This window comes from Xiphias gladius, chromosome 11, assembly GCF_016859285.1.
Source record: "Xiphias gladius isolate SHS-SW01 ecotype Sanya breed wild chromosome 11, ASM1685928v1, whole genome shotgun sequence".
Taxonomy (NCBI): domain Eukaryota; kingdom Metazoa; phylum Chordata; class Actinopteri; order Istiophoriformes; family Xiphiidae; genus Xiphias; species Xiphias gladius.
This window is the reverse complement of record NC_053410.1, coordinates 11,535,680-11,558,681: the sequence shown is the minus strand read 5'-3', so window position 1 is coordinate 11,558,681 and position 23,002 is coordinate 11,535,680. Positions and strand designations below refer to the sequence as shown.

General features: G+C 39.3%; 1 protein-coding gene across 1 annotated transcript in view; it reads left to right on the top strand.

The window, feature by feature from the left end:
* Positions 1-23,002, top strand: part of sorcs3b (sortilin related VPS10 domain containing receptor 3b) — a 41,561-nt gene that overhangs the window by 10,162 nt on the left and 8,397 nt on the right. The window contains exons 2-21 of the mRNA XM_040140011.1: positions 5,145-5,212; positions 10,071-10,170; positions 10,331-10,489; positions 10,690-10,763; positions 11,612-11,676; positions 12,328-12,446; positions 14,232-14,321; positions 14,590-14,769; positions 15,252-15,398; positions 16,291-16,393; positions 16,783-16,859; positions 16,979-17,070; positions 17,858-17,965; positions 18,243-18,360; positions 18,553-18,686; positions 19,229-19,342; positions 19,967-20,138; positions 21,866-22,052; positions 22,359-22,492; positions 22,838-22,961. Of these exons, the coding sequence (XP_039995945.1) occupies positions 5,145-5,212; positions 10,071-10,170; positions 10,331-10,489; positions 10,690-10,763; positions 11,612-11,676; positions 12,328-12,446; positions 14,232-14,321; positions 14,590-14,769; positions 15,252-15,398; positions 16,291-16,393; positions 16,783-16,859; positions 16,979-17,070; positions 17,858-17,965; positions 18,243-18,360; positions 18,553-18,686; positions 19,229-19,342; positions 19,967-20,138; positions 21,866-22,052; positions 22,359-22,492; positions 22,838-22,961 (2,365 nt within the window). The remainder of the gene's footprint in view (positions 1-5,144; positions 5,213-10,070; positions 10,171-10,330; positions 10,490-10,689; positions 10,764-11,611; positions 11,677-12,327; positions 12,447-14,231; positions 14,322-14,589; positions 14,770-15,251; positions 15,399-16,290; positions 16,394-16,782; positions 16,860-16,978; positions 17,071-17,857; positions 17,966-18,242; positions 18,361-18,552; positions 18,687-19,228; positions 19,343-19,966; positions 20,139-21,865; positions 22,053-22,358; positions 22,493-22,837; positions 22,962-23,002) is intronic.

Here is a 23,002-nt window from a genome sequence, read left to right as displayed (position 1 = left end):
TGTGTTTGTCAAATTACTCAAATGCCACTTTCTTGCCCTTGGCTTCTCTCTTCCTTCCCTTAATGAAGTTGAGAATGTAATGAGCTTAAAAAAAAAAAAAAGAAACAGGTTTTACTTATGCATCCACAGGATTGCATCTGTGTGAACAAGCCGGTGAAATGCAGTTCAGTGAAGTGAACAATGGAGTCCCAGCTTGCTCTTCTCACATGGATATGCCAGCTTTTGGTGTCTGATAATTGCCACAATGCATTAGGGAGCTCCCATGGATCTGCATTATTTGGTGGACTTGGCTCTTCCCACTTTGTCCATGTTTTCAGCCTGCTTCCTCTTTCAAACCACCTATTCTGCTTCTTATTCAAAGCAGTAATAGCGGAGAGTCAGTTCTGGGTAATTGACCCTGTGACACAGGTATGAAAATTATGTTAAAACTGGGCATCACCCTAACCTGGCCGCGATTTGTGCTCAAAAAACATTCTTAATGGTTTTTTATTGTGTCAGAATTTTAGGATATATTTTGTTCATCTGTGTTTTTATGACTATTCATCAATTATTAAAATATATTTGTTGTTTATCTTTATATTCCTTGTAATGGTATGTAGACTACTGTTGTTTAATCACTTTTACATTTCCCTTGTGATCTGATCTGTATTATTGATTATTCTCTTCACATTTGATATATCTTATGGTACAATACTGCAAGTCTGTGTCATAGCCCAATCAATACAACATTTTTGCGGCTGATATTGATATAGATATTTGGGAGTTTTAAATTATTATTAATATTATTATTTTTAAGCCTGCAGTAACTGATTTTTTTTTTTTTTTTTTTGGCGACTTGGGGGCAGGGGAAACAAGTTGTGAACAAAACATTAACAAGACATACTATATCATCACCCTTTTAAGTTGATACGGTTAACTTGTCAGCTGCTTAATAACACATCCAGCATTTAGGGAGCAACATTATCATTCAGTTGGAGTTGTGTTTACGCTCACCTGACGATGATATTCCCTCTTTTAGTTATGGTCTTTGGTCTCAACCAACTCCTGAGGGAGGTACCGGGCACTTTAGCTGCTAAATGCTCCACTATGTTCACCAGCTTGTCACTAACGGTGTCTATCTGCCATGTGGTGCAGAGCAGGTAAGTGCATAGTGTGTTTCTGCTGCGGCCGAAAACCGCGCCATGACAGCGGTGAGAGTGAAGCAAAACAGTAAAGTTTTGGTCCGGACAGCTAAAAAATGACCTGAAACTCAATATAAAGGTCTGTAAAACCAGGAGGAGCTTCTATGTTACATGTTCAGTGTGCTGCTGCTATTGTGGCCAAATCACTCCTGTAAAAGAGAAATTTAATTTCAGCGAGCTTACCCACTTAAATTATTATTATTATAAATGATAAAATGATTATGTAGCCATCTTCATGGCTGACTTTCTAGTTGGAAAATAAAAAAACACATTAATTAAACAAAAATGTTACACACATGCACTGTACAAGTTCATCTACACACAGCCCAGGTAAATAAAAGAACACCTGCACTCACAGATTGTGGGTCTGTGTTTAACTTGTGTTCACTTGATGGATTCAAAACCCACCTGTATTCTGTTTATCAAATCTCATAAGGTCACAAAAACTGACCTCCAGGCAGCTGACAGGAAAAGGTGGCATATTTGAGGAAAAGTCAGTTTATTATAGGAGCTCATATTTAAGAAATGATTTAATTAGTGTTGACACATTTCAGCGAGTTATCAGACATTTGGAGCTAGACTCAGTGGAGGTAAATAGACAGGGGTCGCTGGAGATGACTTTGTGTATGGATGTGCTTACCCTACAGTACAGTATACACAAGCTTATGTGTATTCATGGGAATGTAAATGTGTATCATTTTAGCACTGAACTTTTCAGAGGATGCTAAAGGTAAATAAAATAAAGATATGTGTCAGTGCTTCTCTGAGCATGAGCCTTTAGCAAAGTTATTATAAAGAGCCTTACATCATTCACTGTTTTCAACTTTGGAGGTCCCTTGGAAATTAATTTAGATCCTTCAGTTGTTGCCTCCAGTAAGGTTCAAAAACAGTGGAAGATCTACATGAAAGTAGCTGTATTTCTCACATTTCTAAAGATTGTTCCTATTTCCCATGATGTGTTACTCCTGAGCAGAAAAGAAAAAACGATCTGGAGGTGTAATGTGTAGAGTTAGGGTCCGATTTTTCCCTCAACTACCCAATTAGACAGAAATAATATTTGAGGGGTGCCGTCTTAATGATGCTTTACTGGGAGCTGAATAAGCAACAGGTTTCATTTGAAGCGTATGGTTAGAAAGTAGAAGTAAAACTGCACTGATTTAGAACAATAGTCTATTTCATTTTATTAATAGCTGTATTATAGTACAGACACAGAGATGATTCTTATCTAAACTGCAAGCTGTGTAGAAAATCTTCTACCCACTAACATGGTGATGAGATTCCTCTCATGTCCCACTGACTTTAAAAATTTGAGCATTTCTCTTTAAAAAAACAAAAAAAGAAACGGACTGATATGGAATTTGTAAAGATTTGATTTGGTCCAACAGTCTGTGTCTGCGAATGTGCAGCATATGCTGCATGCCTGAATGCTTGCGCAAGTGGATTGTGTAGGTCTATGTGTGGATGGAACATTTGCGTTGAGCAGATACAGTATATCACAGTGACATAATGGCCGTAACACCTTTGTTGCTATGGAGGCTGCGTATCTAGCCATCTGAAAGAGTCAAAATCTTTGCATGGCCAAACAGCACCTGACTGATATTTTTTTTTATCCTCTCTATGTGCAGGCTCTTTGTGAAATATGCTGGATGCAAAAAGCCATGTTAAAAGAAAGGAAAGAAGGAAAAAGGAAGCAGAGAAGGGAAAGAAAGCGACAAGAATAGAATGTTAGGATAAAAGGATGACTAAACCCAGCTCCTCTGAGGGTGAGAGCCAATCTGAAAAATGATTGGTTGACTTTCTCGGGGCAAAGCTCTCTTTGCTCACATCAATAAAACATAAACATGAATAAATGCACTGCTTTTGGCCTTCCAGGGTCCTTACTTAATTTCACGTATGCAAGTGAGTGATGATATGCATGGAGAATTGTATTTACCTCAAAGGCTCAAAATAATTCTGCAAGCCATTTTATGTTTGTTTGTTCCCAGTATTTACATAAATGCAAGACTTCACCATAAACTCTTGAATTTTCCGTTTTAAAAGCAGCTTCACTGTTGGGTTTTCATTGTGTAAGTCATGCATCTGCCATGCAAATCATGTGCTCTCCCTACTGGTCTCAGCATTTGCACGTAGAGTAGTTGCTCCCTCTTGACTTGAGCAACAGATACACAGCCTATCAATGTTGCTGAAGATGTGGGAAGACGCAGTCTCCAGTGATGTACTTGACGTATTCACTTAGGGACAAATCATCCGAACACTCATCTGCCTCACTAGTCTGTTGGTCCCTGAGGTGGATCTTCACCAACCCAATTCAATGGGTCATCTTGTGTTAATGAGCCAACCACACAAACACGTTGACAACAGATAAGACAGAGCTCCTAATGGCAAGTACAGCGCGTTTGCTAAGGAGGCTTTTTGTTATCAAGTGTTGCCATCGGTGGCTGTTTTTTAAAGGTTATTTTACATCCTTACCTAAATTTGTGAGCATTTGATTAAATTGGATCTACGTGTAAAATGGCGCAAGTGATTGAAACCCATGAAACTGTGAACATCTACTCATTGTTCACTCTGTTAATTTGCTGTGATATTTGAATCCCTTTGGTTAGGAATGAACTGCCTCTAGTTTGACACAGATAAAATCAATTCCAGATTCAATTTACCTCGTAGTATTTATAATGTCCCATGACATGGAGTCGTTGTTGTTAGTAAAAGAGAACTGAGACAAACGATCAACAGTTTGGCAGAGTTTTTCTCTTGTATCTATTTTTCAAAGCAGACAATTAGGCCTAACATCACAGCCATTTAACTAAGTCTGTACTCCAAATTGATTCAGACTCCACTGTTGGACCTTGCAGACATGGTGCATTTAGTTATGCAAATTCTTATCTCTTTGTGTGATTGGTTAATTAACCTGTAATGCAGATAGTCCTAGCCATGCACAGTGGTCGCTTTAATGGCTAAATTGTGGGTCAATTGGGTTTTTAACATTTTCAAAGCAGACGTAGAGGCATGTCTTTGTTCCTCTGAGTCTTGTGTGGCTTTTCTCAGTTTAATGACTCGTTCCGTGGGTCCCATAAGGTTAATGTGTTTAAACTCACTGTAATTGAGCTTTCGACCTATCTTTCAGGCTTTAAAAAAAAAAAAAGTCATCATATTATGCTATGTTCCTGCTTCTTGATTGTTATTATCTATCATTCTTTCTTTCTCCCTCCCTCCATGCCCTGCCCCAAACTCTCTACCCTGCCCCCCCCTTTCTAGGCTGAGCTATGTGCATCTCCATGGGAAGTAATTTATAATGCCATTGGAGTGACAATAATGCGTTTGCACACCATTTCACTCTGCCCTCTGTGCATTGGCAGGCTTTTATGGGCCACATTTTTGTTTCCCCAGAAACACATTGTCCAATCATCCTCAGAGAACACGTAAAAGCATTTACCCCAAACTGGCAGTGGACATCTTCCAACGAATAAAATAACACAACCTCTTCACTCATCATTTGAGATCGACATTTTTTGGTGCTTTTGCAGCTAAACTACATCACTATTTTGAAGGTAAAAGCAAGACAGAAGTAAAAGAATGAGAGAGGGTGGTGAAGAAGTGGTGAATGCAGCCACAGACTGCATTTCTTTTCATTGTTCACTGAGCAATTATGCTCAGTTTTTAGTGTCATGTAGGTATCATTCCACATGAGCTACAGACACAACTCTTGACAGCCCACAAGGAATTTTTTCAGATCTTGCCACCAGCAGACTGACATCTCCTGACAACGCGAGGATCACTTGTCATTGGGATAACATACTGTATGAGCCTGATATTTATTAGTAAAGGGATGTAGCAGACATGTTGTTTTCATTCCACATCATTAGGTGTAGACATGTAATGTATGCTGGCGAGGCACTTACGCAAAGGCTTTTTAGTGCAGACCTTGGCATGTAATTAAACATGTCTTTTGCTGTTATGTTACAGGTGATCCTGATCTTGACTAAGCTGTATGACTTCAACCTTGGGGCTGTTACTGAGAGCTCACTATGGAGGTGAGTTTGTTTTTGATCATTGCTATTTTTGCTTTTCCATCTAAACAGAATCATTGTAAGAATTTTTTAAAAATGCAAAAGCACATCTCTAAATACAATAAGAATAATATATTCATAGAGCTTGCAGTATAGTAGGAGCATGATTTATCGTGTTCTTCCTTGCTAGGATATGAGCAATCAAGTCAAACTGGAAGCCAACATGAAATATGTTTTAATAAAGCAATCTGAAGCAATTCAGAATGAAACATCATCTTTGCTTCCTGCAATCCCATAAATAACACAACACAAGACCACTACAACATTTTAGAAAAGGCCCCAACCTATGTTCTGTCCATCATCAGCAAAGAAACCTTTTGAAAGACTATTTTTGAAAGATAAACTGGAAGACTGAGGATCTGTGGCTCTTTTCCCCTGACCCAGAAACTTCCTCATGGAGTTTTTGATTGATTGTTATCCATAACCTTTTGTTTCAGAAGCAATCGACATGCAATTTCTACTGTATAGCTGAAGTAATTCCATTCAGTATGTATTGAGAGTTGAGTTACAGTGCCCTGTCAGGTCATAAATAAGAATGGAATTCATTAAGGATTATACTGTACCAAGAGCCCAATCCAGCCTTTGATATGCCTCTTTTCTCACCTCTCCTATAGCCTGCAGAGAACTAATTTCATCCTGAAATACACGTGAAAAAGAGACCATCAGTCCGCCAAGCATGGAGTTCCAAATTAATATCTTTCACCAGAGGCACTGCTAAGATTTACACCCGACTTGACACATTTTGAAATCCCATATTGTGTACAGGAGGTCTTCCATCATCAAGGTGTCTGCTTAACAATGGCACCATGAGTAAATTAGAGTGTACCTCAGGGGGTGCACAAAGGCTCTTAGTGTGGGTTTTTAGAAAAGCAGTGATTTGAATGTTATGGAAAGAAACGGGGGTAAATGACTTCTGTGATAACACAATAAATGATTTATGACTACAGCTCCAGGCCACTGTTGGAGGCAAATGCAATGTGCAGATCAATCAGTGACTTGCTGAGGCTATCTAAACACGCATCAAGTCCCTTTGTTTTCTGAGATGACTGCCTTTTCTGGTAAAGAAACTTCAGGCAGTCATGACTGGAAACAGTTCCCCTTTTTTTTGTTCTTCAGGCTCTGAGCTCAGCACATTCAATTTGAAATAAACTAATGGTAATAAAGTCTCAGCTTTAATTGGTCAGCCAACCGAGGATATTCCACCTCTTCATCGTGAAAAGCTCTGCGGTTGCATTGGCTGTATGTATGTATCCTGCTGAATGATGAAATGTCGTCTGAGTTCTGATTTATTTGACTGAATCTGAGCACAGGAGGCTCCTGTATACCTCTGCATTCATCCTGTTTCCATCAGTAGTGAATTCATCTATAAATGCCAGTGTACCAGTTCAACTGGCAACGATTCATGCCCATGCCAAAACAGAACCACAACCATGTTTGACAGATGAGGTGGTGGCTTTGGGTCATGAGCTAATCCTTTTTCCTCTATACTTTCCTCTTTCCATAATTATGAAAGAGGTTGATTTCTGTTTCATCAGTCCACAGAACTTTGTTCCACAACTGTGGTTCGCATCTTGTGGTGAATCCTCTGAGGTTCTGGTCATGAAGTCTTCTCTTGACCTTTGACAACTAAACATGTCGACCTACATCCTGCAGAGCTTTTCCGACTTGCTGCGCAGTCGTAAAGGGGTTTTCTTCACCATGCAAATGTACTGCTCCTCCACAAAACTTGTGCTCCCTGGTCTATCAGCTTTTTTGCCATGTTTGTAATTTTTCTTGTACACACCTTTTTTTGCTGATTTTTGCCAAACCAGGTGCTTTTGACATCTGATAGATTTTTTGCTTTTTTTGAACTTCATTGTTATCTTCTTCACTTGCATGGTCACCTCTTCGCTCCTCATATTGAGATACAACTCCACCTCAATCTAAATGGCAGTTCTCAACTCTCAGTAGACTCTGCTGCCTAAGAAACATTTGGTGGCCAAGTGCCCAATCACTTTTGAACCCTCAAATTTTGGGCACTAAGTGTTTGAAGGGCTATGTCTTCCACCTTGTGCTTTCTATATTGATGTAAAGTTACTCAAATTAAAGCTGAGACTTTACACTTTAATGTAATATCCATTATTTTATTTCAAATTGAGTCCAAATACTTCTGGTCTTGACTGTAATAACATCATTTAAGAGGCTCTCTCCTACCGCCACAATCACGGACAGATATGCCAAATGAAAGGAGTACTTAAGCACAAATACAAATGTGTTTAGGGTAAAGTCTTTGAAAACAATGTCAACAGCAAATGGGATGATTCAGATTGATGCACAGACAATGGTTGCAGACTCTGGGTATCTGTCCAATTATGCAGTGATATTACATTTGGACGGGCTCAGGTAGAACCTAGAGCGTGGATTGGCTGTTTGTGGTGAGAAGACTGGGATGACAAACACATCTCCCCATGTCATGGGAATAATGGACTTGAGAGGAACAGGCAGTTCTGTGAAGCGCAAGTATTTTTACATGTTGCGACAAACCTAAATTATTTTATTTAAATACAGACCACTTAAGTAATAAGGGACTGGTCCCATTTATTTTTCTTCCTTTTATTTTCTTTTTATAACATATTTCACTTAGAACCTGTATTTGTCACTTTTGTGTTGCCAATTTGTTGCAAATTTACAGCAGAATAGCACACTTAAGCTTTCGCTGCTAAAAGGAAAACTGAAGAAAAAGAGGGTGAACTAAATTTCTCAGTTTGAAACAGAGAACAAATGCTGGCCATTCTGGGACTAATTTAAGATAAAAAAAAACAAAAAAAAACCAGTGTGGAAGGTTACGTACAAACATCTACCAGCATAAAGAAGAGTAATGCCTTACATACTGTGAGTTCACAATGTGTCTATCACTCAGTGTTGTTATATTCAAGGACTATGCCCTTGCTGGATGTTTTAGTCCTTAAATTACAAATTGAATTTACTGTACTTATATTAGTGCTGACAATTTTCCAAATAATACCTGAAGTTCATAAATTGATTTCCTACCTCGCAGGCAGCTGTTGGTTTCATTGCACACCAGTGTAGCATGAAAATTAGCTTGCAAAGACTTGAGACTTGCTTGACATGTGTAAGGCCAATTACTAGTTTGCATATTGTGTTTGTCAAAGGGGCATTATTGCTGAATGGTATTGTAGTTTTCAGTAGGAAATTCCTAATGAACATGTCAACCTTTTCAATGCAGAATGTTATCAAACTTGCATTATGCCTCTCTTGATATCCATATTTTCTTGTTGGTTGTCAAAGAGCGTCAGAGAAGCAGTGGCTACCTTTTATTGCAGTAGCAAGGAGGAGTTCTCAGATTAGCCCTTGTGCACTACTGCATTACCACACAATGACAAGATACTTTTTTGCAAAATGTTGAAATATGCTGATCCCTCACCAGAATTGGTGAAAATGCATTATGTACGTCCTTTTGACCTACTAAACCTGTTGAATGCCTTTCCTTCCTCATAAAACACTTGCAAGGCAGTTTTTTTGAATAAATTGAAACCTGCATTTTTTACTTCCATGCTGACATCGGTTAGCAGTCCTTTACTTCCTTCCCTTTTTCTGACGCATTGCTATGTTTGCTATGCTATATACAGTATATACACCACCAGTTGAAAGTTTTAGAACGCCAGCATTTTTCTAGTTTTAATGGCAATTTTAGCAGTTCAGGTACAGTGAAAAACATTTAATGGTGCAAAGATAAGCATTAAACTGCCCAAGTTTTTCTTTCTTTTTATATATAGGTATAAAAATAAAGTTTGGTCACCAAAAACGGAAAATCATGTAAATTTCACTGAAAACAGGCCTTTTTCATGGATTAAGAAACTGGTTAATTTACAGCTTTTCTGCAGCAATGGAAGTAAATGAAGCCTTGAAAGTTGATGCAAACAATTGCTACAGGTGCCCAAACTTTTGTTGATTACTTCCAAACCTCTGTCTGTACAAAGGCAGTGTTAGAACAAACTGTGTTACAACACCCTCTGATGTATTATTAGGACAATACTGTACTGCAGGACGTAGGATTGCTTATTGCTATGAAAGAAAAAGGCAAGTAACACAGGAAGACAGACTGGTTGGTCAGGGCTTCATCCTAAAGCAAGATAATGACCCAAAACATTAGAAGAAAAGAACTAGCTGGTGGCTTCACATGATGGTAAAGCAGCACAGTCTCCAGACCTAAACCCCATGGAGCTGGTTTGGGATGAACTGGACAAAAGGTGAAACCGAACGACCTGCAAGTGCAACGCATTTGTGGGAAAAATTCTGCAACAGTGCTGGGACAAACTTTCTGAACAATATTTGATTTCCACTGTAGATAGAACGCTGCGAGTGTGTTCAGCTGCTGGATGAGTCAAAAAGTTAGAGTAAATTTAGTTCAATAAGTAGATTTCATGATTCTTTGTTTTTAAAATCTCCAAAGGTTTATTTTTTTTTACCATGCTTTAATTCCAGAAACACTGAGCACAATTCTTGCAGGATTGCAACAAAGTGCTTTACAAGAGCAACACAAGCAAAATAACACATTGTCATGAAGCTAGTTCACTGCAAGTTAGTTTTCCCCCCTTAAAGGAAAAAGGCTGCCTTTTAATGGTTAAAAAAAAAAAAAAAATCAATCTAAACACATATGGTATGCTTTGGAGATGCAGTCGTGTAAAGATTAACTGATTTGCAGTTAATGGGCTAAAACATGTGGAACCCTTGGTATGGTGCTTTAAAATCAGCTTCAGGCAGGTCTCTAATGGATTTTCTTTCATCAAACGTAACATTTTTTTTCTTTGTCTATAACCAGATCCACTGATTACGGAAGCACCTACACCAAACTCAATGACAAAGTGGGTTCAAGAACAGTTTTAAGTTACCTGTACGTCTGTCCTACCAACAAACAGAAGGTCAGCATTTCCCTGTTGCTTTATCTCTCTGTCTGATCTCTTACAACCTTATTCCTGACATATATTACAGATTTTTTTTTTTTTTTTTTTAAATTGACTGTATCTCTCCCTCTCTCCCTCTTCTAATCCCATATCCCTTGTCTGGCACTCTGTACTTTAGATAATGATGCTTAGCGACCCAGAGGTAGAGAGTGCTGTTCTCATCAGTTCAGATGAAGGGGCAAGCTTTGAGAAGCATCTCATTAACTTCAACATCCTGAGCCTGCTCTTCCACCCGGCACAGGAGAACTGGATACTGGCTTACAGTCATGACAGCAAGGTAGACTCTGAGTCCATCCACAGTGAACCTCTTAAGTGGAGATAAGATAATATATGATGCAGAATTCATCAGCATATAAAAATTCAGTTTTTATGTGAATCTGCTGTGGATGTGATGTTAGCTGTGGTGCTGCTTATTATCAATATCTTCTTCCTGAAAAATTTAAGTGTGACGAAGCTTGCTCTAATTTTATCTTGCAGCTGTACAGTTCAATGGACTTTGGGAGGAAGTGGCAGCTTGTTCACGACAACGTGATGCCAGGCCGATTCTACTGGTATGATTATGTGGATCCTATTTATAAACTGTTCTGTACAGTGATTGATTGTAATTTGCATAATTATAGTGTTCATGACCCTATGCTGTCAGAGGGATCCGGTGACCTCTTGTCAAAAACAGATCTCCCCAATGGCAGTCAAGCACAAAACCGATTGTATCCATGTCACGTAGACCTGGAAGAATATTGTGCTTCTTTTTCCACAGCACAAACATGACATGCTGTTTTTGTTGTCACTGTCATTTAGTAATCTTGACTGCTTGGGCACAAGGCAGTGAATATTGATTTTGAGCCTGTTTATTCCTCTTTGTCATGGTATGTGTCCAAACTCAAGTGTGCAATTTTTTTATTTTTTTTTTATTTTAGCCAGGAAAGAAAGGACATTGGTTGGAGGACATCCTCTCCACATGCATGAATAGCGAGACATATGGCAAATAAGAAGAGCGCACTGGGTATAGCATCACCCAAAACAATACATTATTTGTGCTCTTGATAACCATTCCTGCGCACACATTACGTTAAATAGTTATTTTTCAAAATGGTGTTGCAGACACCTACAGTTTAATAACACACATTTGCTATGATTGTTACCCCTCCCCCTTGTTTTTTCCTCAGTTGAGGCTTTGGTGAATTGAGATTAATTGCTGCTGGTGCCACAGATCCTACACTGACTGATTTACAGGAGATAAAAACATCTTGTTTTGGTTTCACATAATATGGATGTCCATCTACAGCTGTCATACTCAACCTAGCTTCCTCCTCCTCTTCTTCTCAATCTCATTTTTGCTTTTCTTACCCACCACCTCTTTCTTCTCCGCTCTATCTTCTCCTCCTCTCACTCTTTCAAGGGCCGCAGTGGGGCTGGACAAAGAATCAGATGTGGTCCACATCGAGACGCTCATCGCAAAAGGCCGTGAGTGCAGCACTCCAGTCCGCCACAGTAGCAAAACCCACAGGACCCCTTGCCTCTCATTTAGAGTGAGGTCACGGGGAAGATGAGACACGTTCTGCTGTTCAGATTGGTCCCTGAAGTCTAGTAAAGCAGAATAGGTGTCTCCTGACAAAAATGGAGAGTTTTAGCAGGTTGATTGATGTTTCTTCTCCTTAATCTATCCCCTGTGTCTCATAGACAAACCTCACCTCCCCTCTTCTAAACAGCACGGTATATTCTTTTTCACTAATTATAGGATTTTCCTGCGTTGGAAAAGATACCCATATTCCTCCTGTGGTGAGAAAATCTGTATCTGAATTAGCATACAAACTCTTTTTGTCTCACACAATAATATTCAGAACTTTTTAAATAGCGTGACATGCTGCAAAAGCTTCTACTGCATTATTCTTGAATCTCTGCTCATTTGGATCGCCCACTGTCTTGTATTCGTGGTCCAAGATTTTCTCCATATTTTTCATACAGTTACCTAAACATAAAGTTGTTTGAGAACAGAGAACTTAAACTATATTTATCATATACATACTGTATAGCAGCTCCAGTGTGTACAAAATACTGTCTGAGAGTAAATGGATGTAATTTACTTCTGATTGATTTCCTTTTGCCTCTTTCCAGGCGCTCAGTACGTGAAGTGCAGAGCCCAACGATGCACAGAAGGCAACAGACAGTACCTCTTTCCTGGACATGTAGACACCAACTCACTGGTTGTGCAGGATGAATATGTTTTCACACAGGTTTGCGTAGTGATAGATAACTTTTCTAGATTGAACTAAACCAGCTGTCTTCATCTTGTCATTCAAAGGCTGCTGTCTCTGTGAAATATGATTTTCTAGGGTTTTTTTCCTCCTTTGTTTTCATTTTGGTCTCTTGTGCATCCAATTCATGCTTTTCCATCAAAACCCACATAATGGCTTTCCCTTGGGCGCACCTGTTCCCCACTGGCCCAATGTGTGTTTTGATTATGTTTTGTCTCGTTCATGTCAAGGCACACTCAGTGTTTGAGTTTCCGCACAGACATACTCCACGGCTGAAAAATGCGTTTGCTCACTGAGAGCACATGGTAAAGGAACTGTGAATAGACAGGTTGGTGTCCTTATTACCATTCACTCTGACTTTGACTCCAATTAGACAGCAGCAGGCAGGTTTACCGTTAGAAATTTAATTTTCAAATGCCCTCAACCGTCATTGATTTCTGTCCACAGCAGGGTAATTTTTTCTCTCTTGGTTAGGCTGGATGCATTTGGTCATCCTTGGTAGACTCCAGCTAAATTTCAGAAAAAGAAAGATCAAATGATAATAGTTTTCTAGGGCTCTGTTTGTAGTAAATGATTCTCTTTCATTTTGAATAAACACCCCCAATTGTTAGCGGTCGGTTTTTAATTTATTTATCCACAGATTTAATCTTTTGATATGATATGATGTTGCAGCAGTAATACTTCAGCAGTGACCCAGTTTCACTTTCAGCACATTTAATCCACAGACTTGACTGGAGTGGTTGCGGAGTAAGAATGAAAATGTATGGAAAAAAAAATATCACAGCGTGATTCAGAAATGGTGATTCAATAAAATGCCCAAATTGCATTTAGCTGAGATGAGATTGACCATCAAGGCAGAGGCAGACATGAGGAAGATGCTGCTGAAAATAACAGGACACACAGAGAGAGTGTCTGCGCAGAGCCGTAGTGGCACAGATGACTTTCTTGTGACTTTCATTGCTTGGGGCAGTTGGATTTAACTTGACAAAGAGTAATGGGGTTATCGATTGGGCTACAACGAAATAAGCAGTCTTCAACACCTCCAAAGTCTCTTGGGAGAAAAGGAACAGCCAAGTGCGACATCCTCAAAAATGTGGCCTGTGAAAATGCAGCTCATTGATTTTCGATAGATTATTCCATTAGAGCCCTAATGTAGTGTGTTGGGGGACAAACACCATAACTCTAGTTGATTAGAAAATAAGCAATCAAGTAGTGTTGCCTTGTCTGTAAGTGGATGGGAAAGTGGTAGTGCATTAAGATCTTCATGCTGCACTGTAGATAAAGCACTGAAGCCAATTTTCAGTGCCTCTTAGCTTTAGACTAATTGAGATAATGATAATAATTTCTGTTGGGCTTGTAATTTTACTCTGCTGTCGACTGTATGGAAAGCAGAGTAAAATTTCAAGCGGTTTATCAAGTCAGTCATGCGTTGTGAATAAATACACATTCTTCAGGAAATGTTTTAGCTCCATGTCCTCATTTTACAACAGAGTCACATTTGGGATGTTGGCAAATTCTCTCACATACTGTATGTCTTGTAAAAACCTCCCATTCCAGTTTTTTTTTTTTCATCCCCCAGACAGTCTACATAGTTCTCTCTATGTAGGAAAAAAAAAAAATCATACTCGTAGCATCAGTCAAATGGAAATGTGCAAATAAAAATTGCCGACCTCAAATACAGAAAAACAAGGTGTTGGGTGAAGTGACAATAAAATATGTGGTCTGTTTCAAGAATGACAGAGCTTCTTTGACTTCATTGCAAAGGTAACCAAGTCAGGACGAGCCAGCTACTTTGTCTCCTACATGAGAGAATCCTTCAAGCGGATGAAATTACCTAAATATTGTCTTCCAAAGGTGAGCTACAAAGACACAAAATAACTGTCAAATAATAAGAAATGTGTTAAAAAGGAACACGATTGTTGTTTTTGTTTTGAATCACTTTTGTAGAATGCAAGTCATGCAACAGTGTTCTCTTGTGAAGTAATGTCACACTGTATTAAAAAGCTCCTCAACAGTATATGGCCTGTTTCATTTCTCTTGTCTTTGCTAGCTTGCACGTGTCATTCTCAGCCATTCTCTTTTCATCCGTCTCTCTTTCTCTCCCACACAAACCATCTCACAGGACATGCATATTATCAGTACAGATGAGAAGCAGGTCTTTGCTGCAGTCCAGGAGTGGAACCAGAACAAGACTTACACCTTGTATATCTCAGACTCCCCCGGGGTCTACTTTACCCTTTCATTAGAGAATCTGAGAACCAGCAGAGGACCCGCCGGTAACCTACTGGTCGACTTTTACAAGGTGTGTAGTTAGTGTTGTTCATGGCCTGCTGCTGTCGCAGCACTGCTAATTCCCCTTCCAGTTATAACACGTAAAAGCAGAACAGATCTGTTAATTTACTACGCTGTGATTAAAAGTAGCAGTTATTTTCATTATTGATTAATCCTTCGTTGTTTTGTCTGAAATATTAAGAATTTGTGAAAAATGGACCTAATGTTTTTCACCTGACATTTTTAAAATTGCACGTTTTGTCTGATCAACAGTCTAAAACCCAAAGCTGTTCATTTTAAAATCACATAAAGGCAGCAAATCCTTTTTACCAACAAATGTTTTAAAAGTGACTCTATAAATTAAATTAACTATGTTACATGTGGAAAATCCCTAAGACAATGAATGCATTTTTGAACATACAGCTAAAGTAATAAGCTGGTCAATATATTAGTAATAAAATAAAACTATTATGATTTATGAGATGATAGTCCTATTTCTGTTTTCTTTCATAGGTTGAGGGGATAAATGGCATGTATCTCGCCAACAAGCTGGTGAATAATCACATCAAGACTTTTATCACCTACAACAAGGGACAAACATGGGCCCTTGTGCCAGCTCCTGCCATGGATGTGGCTGGAAATAACCTTCACTGTATTCTGGTGAGCTTGAGCCTTCGGGCAGCAGTGAAGGATGCCCATATTCGTTTGAAATGAAGCTGCTGACATATATCATTCATCAGCTGTTTCAATCTCATCAGCAGTGCTTTTTTTTTGGATTCAGAGCCACATTTTGCACAAGGCCAGGTGCCAGTTTCAGCATCAGCTTACCTTTTTAGCCTCCTAAATGGCAGAGGAGATGCTTGGCTGGAATATTCTTATCATCAGTGTAAGGCACAGTGTCATTGCGTACAGTTTCAGGGGTCCAGACTTTCCATTAACCTCTGTGATTTCAATTTGCTACCTCTAGTCACACTGGACTGATGAATGTTAGATTACACGGAATTATATTATGTGGCCGTGTTGTTATTCAGCAGGTATGATATCCATCTAAACCAGCCAGTATGTTCTCTAGAGACTGTTTGAAATAATGTATATTGTTCAGTTAATAGCAGGTTACAATCTTCCACTGTGTTATACAGGTGACCATAATGCTCTTGTCTGCTTTCAGACCCCCCCCCCCACCACCGCCCAACCTCAGCTGTTTGAAAGGTCTTATTGATGTTTTTCAGTGTGCTTTAGTCTGAGATATGATTGAAATGATTTGAATCAATTTTGCCAGTTTTATCAGTGCATCTTGGGGAATTTTAATTACATGCTTTGTTTGCTTTAGAATGAAACAATTCAAATGCCCTCTGTGTCCTCTCAGCCATTTTATTTCTTTCTTTTTTTTGGCAGAGCAGATGAGAAGAACAAAGTATCTTTGGTCTCTGAAAATTTTAGCACCTTTCTGTCAATAGTTTGAAGACAAAGCTACTTATAATTGCGTCTATTAAGATCTGAATGATACATTGTGTCTCAACCTTTGTTGTGTCGGAATCTGTTTTGTTGACAGCCATTTTGTTCGCTGCATCTTCATCTGGAGATGCTGGAGAATCCCTACACGTCTGGACCCATCACCAGCAAAAAGTCTGTACCCGGAATCATTGTGGCGACAGGTAGGGTTACCTAAAGGTCATGCATTTGATTTATAGATCAAACTGATCACATTAGAGCTGGCAGAAATCTTGACTTATTTTTTACTACCAAAGGTATTCCTAGTTGCTCAGGTAAATGCATTGTAGCATTGCAAACGCAAAACACACAACATTAATCACAAAGAGCCCTCTCTCTGTCATTGAAATCCGACACTGAAACTTCAGCTCCTAAATTTCGTATTTTGGGTGAAATGATTAGGTTGCAATAAGTCATAAATGTGTCATACATAGACATAAAGAGATTCACAAAATAACTCGACTTTGTTTGGTGATCATGCATATTGTTGTTTTATGGAGTCTTTGCTATGTAAATACACATGCAGTGAAATTATTCATGTTTTTGTGCTCAGGGAATATCGGAACAGAGCTGTCCTCCACCAACCTTGGGATGTTTATAACGTCTGATGCAGGAAATAGCTGGAGACAGGTGAGAGTCAGCTGAGTGTACAAACTGCACGCATTTACCTTCAACAAATTACGTTTTCACATCTAAAGTGTGTTGTCATAAGTGGAGCAAATGCGTTTTTTGAATGTGCATCAATGCAGATTTTCGAGGAAGAACACAACATTTGGTTTCTTGACAATGGAGGGGCTTTGCTGGCAGTCTTACATGCACCGACGCCAATTCGACACTTATGGTAGGTGTAGCTACTCTTCAACAGTAGCTGACGTCATAATTACTGTAGGTAGGGACTGTAGGCACTGGAGTTGTAGTGTGAAATTACTTGGGTATAATTTCATTTTTTGTGGGGGGGATTTCATGCAGCCTATGATTACATTTAATGTTTTGAAATGCTGATGGGTGAAGTTTGCATGATTATTGTATCGGCTCTGCAGCTTCAAAACAGCGTCAGGATCATTTCCAACAGAAGAGTCTGTTACAGCTTTGTACTCTCGGTTGGATATGATGCTTTGAGTGCTTTTATGTAAATGAGAAGTAGAGCAGGGTGGAAATATGAAACTGAGGATGCCCTCATAACTCCCTCATATTGTGGGAGCTATCCACTATCTACTTTGATGTCCCTGCACACCACAGCCCTGTCAAAAGTGATTATGCTCTGACAAAGGTGATTTGAAACCTCCCAAATCTATGTCTAATGTTACAACCTGAGTCCTATCTTTCTTATCTGTTGTTTTGTCACCTTCAAAAATTTACCTGGGCTGAGGAACATTTGTTCTAATGTTCAGTCTGTTGTCGAGATAATTTTTCACACTGAGGAGAATCCAAGGTGGCTCATTTTTCAACCATGGCAAAAGCTAAATGACCTGAAATCTTTTATCATATTTCTTTTTACCTTGTTTTTCACGGCTTAACTTGTGCACTTGTGATGTTTGATATTGAATGCCGAGGGGAAAAAAAAATTTAGCCACTAAACATGGATAGACAGATGTTCATGCATTCACAGATGTTTTTTTTAAATGCAGGATCAGTCTCGATGAAGGAAAGAAGTGGGACCGTCACAGTTTCTCCTTGGCACCTCTGTATGTTGATGGGGTTTTAATGGAGCCAGAATCTGAAAATCACATTATCACGTAAGCAGAGACATGAAAGTATAGTCCATGAGGAATAAAACAAATATAAGGCTTGGAAAATTAGCTTCCCTTTTGATGTAAACAAAGAAAAGTCCAACTGATTCTACCCAGTGACTAAAATTTTTCATCAGAGGGAATGTTATCTTGTCTGTCAAGACAACTGGCAGACTTCAGATTTGCAGGTGCTCTTGTAACAGCATTAAATCCGAACGCTGTATATCTGTACCTCAGGATAGTCTCATAAATGAAATCTGCATTTTGGTGAATCACCTTCCAGTTTCTTTGGACACTTCAGCCATCGGTCAGAGTGGCAGCTGATCAAGATCGACTACAAGGGCCTCTTTAGCAGGAGATGCATGGATGGAGATTATCAAACATGGCACCTGCACAACAAGGTAACAGCAATATTAAACATTATTGATTTATTCTTAAGGAGATGCATATTTTTCTTTTGTCAATGTAAACACAGTAAACTCGCTTAATGCTTGAACAAGAATTTCCCTCTGGGTTTTCTCTTTTCTGTCTCTCTCTTTCGAGTTTCTTTCAGTCGTGTGAAAAACTACATCATCTTTTTCTTTCCCTGATAGGGAGAGCTGTGTGTGATGGGCGAGAAGCAGATCTTTATGAAGCGCAGGCCAGGCAACCGTTGCATGCTTGCCCAGGACTATTCCAGGATCTATTCCTCAGAGCCATGCTTCTGCACAGCCTATGATTTTGAATGGTAATGACTTTTTCTCGCCGCTTTCCCACCTGGGACTAAACTGCAACTCAGACATGTTTACAAAACAGCCCCTCTCCTTTGAACATGTAGTTCAATTGTACTTAATTAATGGCTGCTTGTAGACATTTATAATCAAAAACAGAAGTATCAGTTGCTAAACTTCATATGCCTTAATATCCATCATACATTGCATATTTACTGGATGACCAATACGAATGTACTCATCGAACCTAATTAGCTTGGAAATTGTCGATGGAAGTTAGGTAACTTTTCATAGTGCCACTATAATTTGCATAATGTCAAGTCACTTATTAGAATTCAATTAATAATAAATCGGTAAATGAATTTTAAATATCTTTTATCCATCTGTCTGAAATTCTGTTTGATCCTGCTTGTCTGACAATCATGTCTCTAGTTATGGTCTTAAAATATGCCATGACGCTCCAACTGGAAAGCATTTGCCCCACTACAAAAGCTTGTAGAAGCTAGATTATTTGAGTAGCAGTGTTTATCATTTTATGAAGTGTCGTGTTTTTTGGCAGTGATTATGGATGGGAGCGCCAGGTGGATGGGAATTGTTCCCCTGCTTTTTGGTTTGATCCAAGCGGTGCGGCTAAAAGCTGTGGCACCAGCCAAAGCTTCCTTAACAGCACAGGGTAAGTGGCCCCCAATGTTCATCCAATCACCAAACAATATTATCCATTTCAGCTTGTTTGTCATGTTGTCTCGAGCACGTACAGAAATGAGTGGTTCGCTCCTCAGTGGTTCAGAAAAACGGCTCTGAGTAGAGCTGGAAAAAAGTGACCTACACTGTGTCCCAACTCCATAATACATAATAATGCTAAGCAGGTGTTGAGTGTGCAGTGCGTTCACTCTTGAAAAGTGACAAAATTACACAAAGAGGCAAGTATCCCTACTAAATCTGTGTTCTGCTGATGGACACTATTGTCCCATAAATAACTGCAGAGATGAAATTGAGGAGCCACTCATAATTTCAATAAATTAAAATAAATTCTAGATGGTGATAAAACAGCTCCAGGAACTTAAAAAACAAAGATGATTAATAAATGTTTGAAACATTTTGATGTCTCTTTGTAAAGTTTAATTGACAGGAGCATTCCAAAGTTGTAGGTTGATTAATGTTCATTGGTGCAATTCATTGTATACTATGAAAATTGGTATGTAGCACATACTGTATGCTATTAGTATATAACATGGAACTGGGAAACGACACTCTCGTGTCTCTTTTTTTTTTTTTTTTTTACCTTTATCTTTCCAAGGTATCGGAAGGTTTTGTCCAATAACTGTAAGGAGGAGGGGAGGAACGTGTACTCGCCCAGGAGGCAGGTGTGTCGTCCCAGACCACCCCGAGGCCTCCGGCTGTCCACCAGTCAAGGAGAGCTCAGTGCCACTGTTGGAAGTAACGTTACTTTCATGGTCTACCTCGACGATGTGAGTCCTATCACTTAGAGGTGATTGTAGTGTTCGAGGAAGACGTAGCTGTAGTATTAGTAATTGTTTTAAAGGGTTGATTCAGCCAAATTGAAACGAGACTAAGCACAGCAGTGCTTGGAGCTAAATGCTAATGTTAGCTTGCTAACATGCTCACAATGACAATGTTGACATGCTGATGTTTAGCAGGTTTAATGTTTACCATGTTCACCACCTTAGTTTAGCATGTTAACATGCTAACACTTGCTAATTAGCATTAAACGTGAAGCACAGCTGAGGCTGATAGAAATGTCATTAGTTTAGGCATTTCATCATAAATCAAAGTATTGGTCAAATTGAAATTTTGACCTGATGATGGCCCTAGATGAAGAGTCAGGGTTATTAAAATCCACCCTGAGGGGGACATGAATGTTTGTACCAAATTACATGGCAGCTCTAAGCTTAACCCTCATGGCTACAGTAGAAATCAGACAATCATCAAAGTCACACAGATTAATCGTCTGGGAACAATTAATGTCAGTGGCAAAGTTTGTGCCAATTCATCAAGCAGATGTGGAGATACTTCAGTGGAAAATAGAAAATTTTAAAATAAGAGATTCAGCAAGGTTTCGGGATTCAGGAATCAGGCATTGTATCAGCTGATCCTTATTATTTCTCCCCTGGAGACATTTCATGGCAATGCATCCAATATATGTCGAAATACTTCACACAAAGCCAAAAATGACAACCTCACGGTGGCAAAGGAGGAAAAGTTGGGATCACCAGAGTCATTAGGATACATCGTCTGGGAACTATGAATGCTTGTACAACATTTTACAAAAATAGTTGTTGACATATTTTAGTTTGGACCAAAGTGTTGGAGCTACAGACATTGCCATCCCCATAGCCACGTCACTAGCATGGCCAAAAATGTATTTTCCCACTTACCTCTAATGTAGCCATGCAGATAGTTTTGTTTTTATTTGCCTGGCTTTCGAGATATCACTGAGATCTCTGCCTCCAGCGCAATTTTATGGGGGTGAATGGAACTTTGTTTGATGTGAACTCTGGATAATCCTCAGATCTCACTGAAAACAGTTTATATTGGAGTTACTTCCTACTGGAAAAAAAGACTAAATAAACCTTTAACCAGATCATCCAGAGTTATGGGGACACTGTCATTGATTCTGGAAAGACAATTTGTTGTTTACTCTTTAAATGTAATTTTTTCATTGCTGTGAGCATTACAAATAAAGCCCTGTTAACCTATTATATTAGTGTGGCAGCAGAAATCTCAGAACAGATATCTCAAAGCGTGGGTAAATAAAATCAAAGTTATCTGCATGGCTAGATACCACTGGAGGTGAGTAAGGAAATATGTTTGGGTTTTTTTTCTCTCATTTGGGTGAAAAACACTTTAATGATGGGAATGAATGGTTGTTTGTTTGTTTTTTGGTTGATTTTATCATATGGCAAGATGGCAGATAAAAACAGATCCTTCTTACTTTGGGGCACTTTTTATGACCTCTCTTGCTTCTGCAGCTCTCTTTTCTTCTTCTTTTCTCAGTTGAATTTCTGTCTCTTTCCATTCAAAATCACCTACAAAGTGTTTGTGACACGGCTTATACGATATCTCAGCCCAAGCACTTTAGTAGTGGACTGTGTTTACTTCGCTTTTATGTGGTCTAATTGAAGTATCCTGACCTAAGCTGTGGTGACAGATGCCATGTCTTACCGTTCGTCCACAGGGAGACTCGCTGAGGACCAGCATCCAGCTGGACTTCGGGGACGGCATCAAGATTACATACTCTAACCTGAGCAGGACTGATGATGGCATCAGGCACATCTATAGAACAACTGGGATTCACCGAGTGACAGCTTTGGCTGAAAACAGCCAGGGATCTGACAGCAGCACACTGTTTTTACACATCACCAGTATGTGAATTAGAAACGTCATTACTCATTCCCGCGGCAGTTTACATAGCATGAACGTCTTCTCTTTCATGGATAGTCACATTTTCACTTAGCTGAATTTCATTTCAGTCATGTTTGCATTACTTTCATACATTTTATCCCTGGAAAATGCAAGAAGACACACCTGGAGCTAGATTTACATCAGCTGTTATTACGGTAATATTTGAAGTTTGCTGAATTTGTGTGTGTTTTGTGTGTGCATGCATTTTTTTGTATGCACACGTCTGTGAATGCATGTATGGATGGATGTGTGCACTGCTGCTTCAGGTCCAGTGGAGCGTGTATATCTCTCCGCTCCTATTGTGGCCATCAGGGGGAAGGAGGCTAATCTGACTGTGTTGGTTTTGCCGAGTCACACCAGAACACTGACCTTCTTCTGGTGGTTTGACAACAGCTCCGAGGTGAGAACCTTCTCCTCCTCCACACACTTTTTGTCCTGTTTACTGCAGTCTTTTCCGTGCTCCTGCTCCTCTCTTGATGTCCTTGTGTTGTTGTTTACAGTGTGTAAAACTACAGGGCTTTCAAACAAATCATGTAAAATGTAACTGCACGTGACTGCCCTGTGTCTTTCTGGAAGATCCAGCTAAGATGGCTGGTCATACTTATTTATCACGTCGATTGAGCTCACTGCAGCATCCCCTCATTATACAGTATGTCAAGGGCTGCATGTACGTAGCATTCTATATTCGGCTGAGAGGATGCGGGTTTTTCTGTCCAATTCTCTGTGCTTTCCTTTTGAAATCCAGCCCATTATAACCTTGGAGGGAAGCATCTCATACATGTTTCAGAGAGAGGGAAAAAACAAGGTCACGGTCCAGATTTCTTCCGGGAGCACCATAATGCAGGATTCAAAAGTTATAACCGTTAAAGGTGAGTGGGGGAGACGGTCTTAAACAAACTGTAATTGGTGC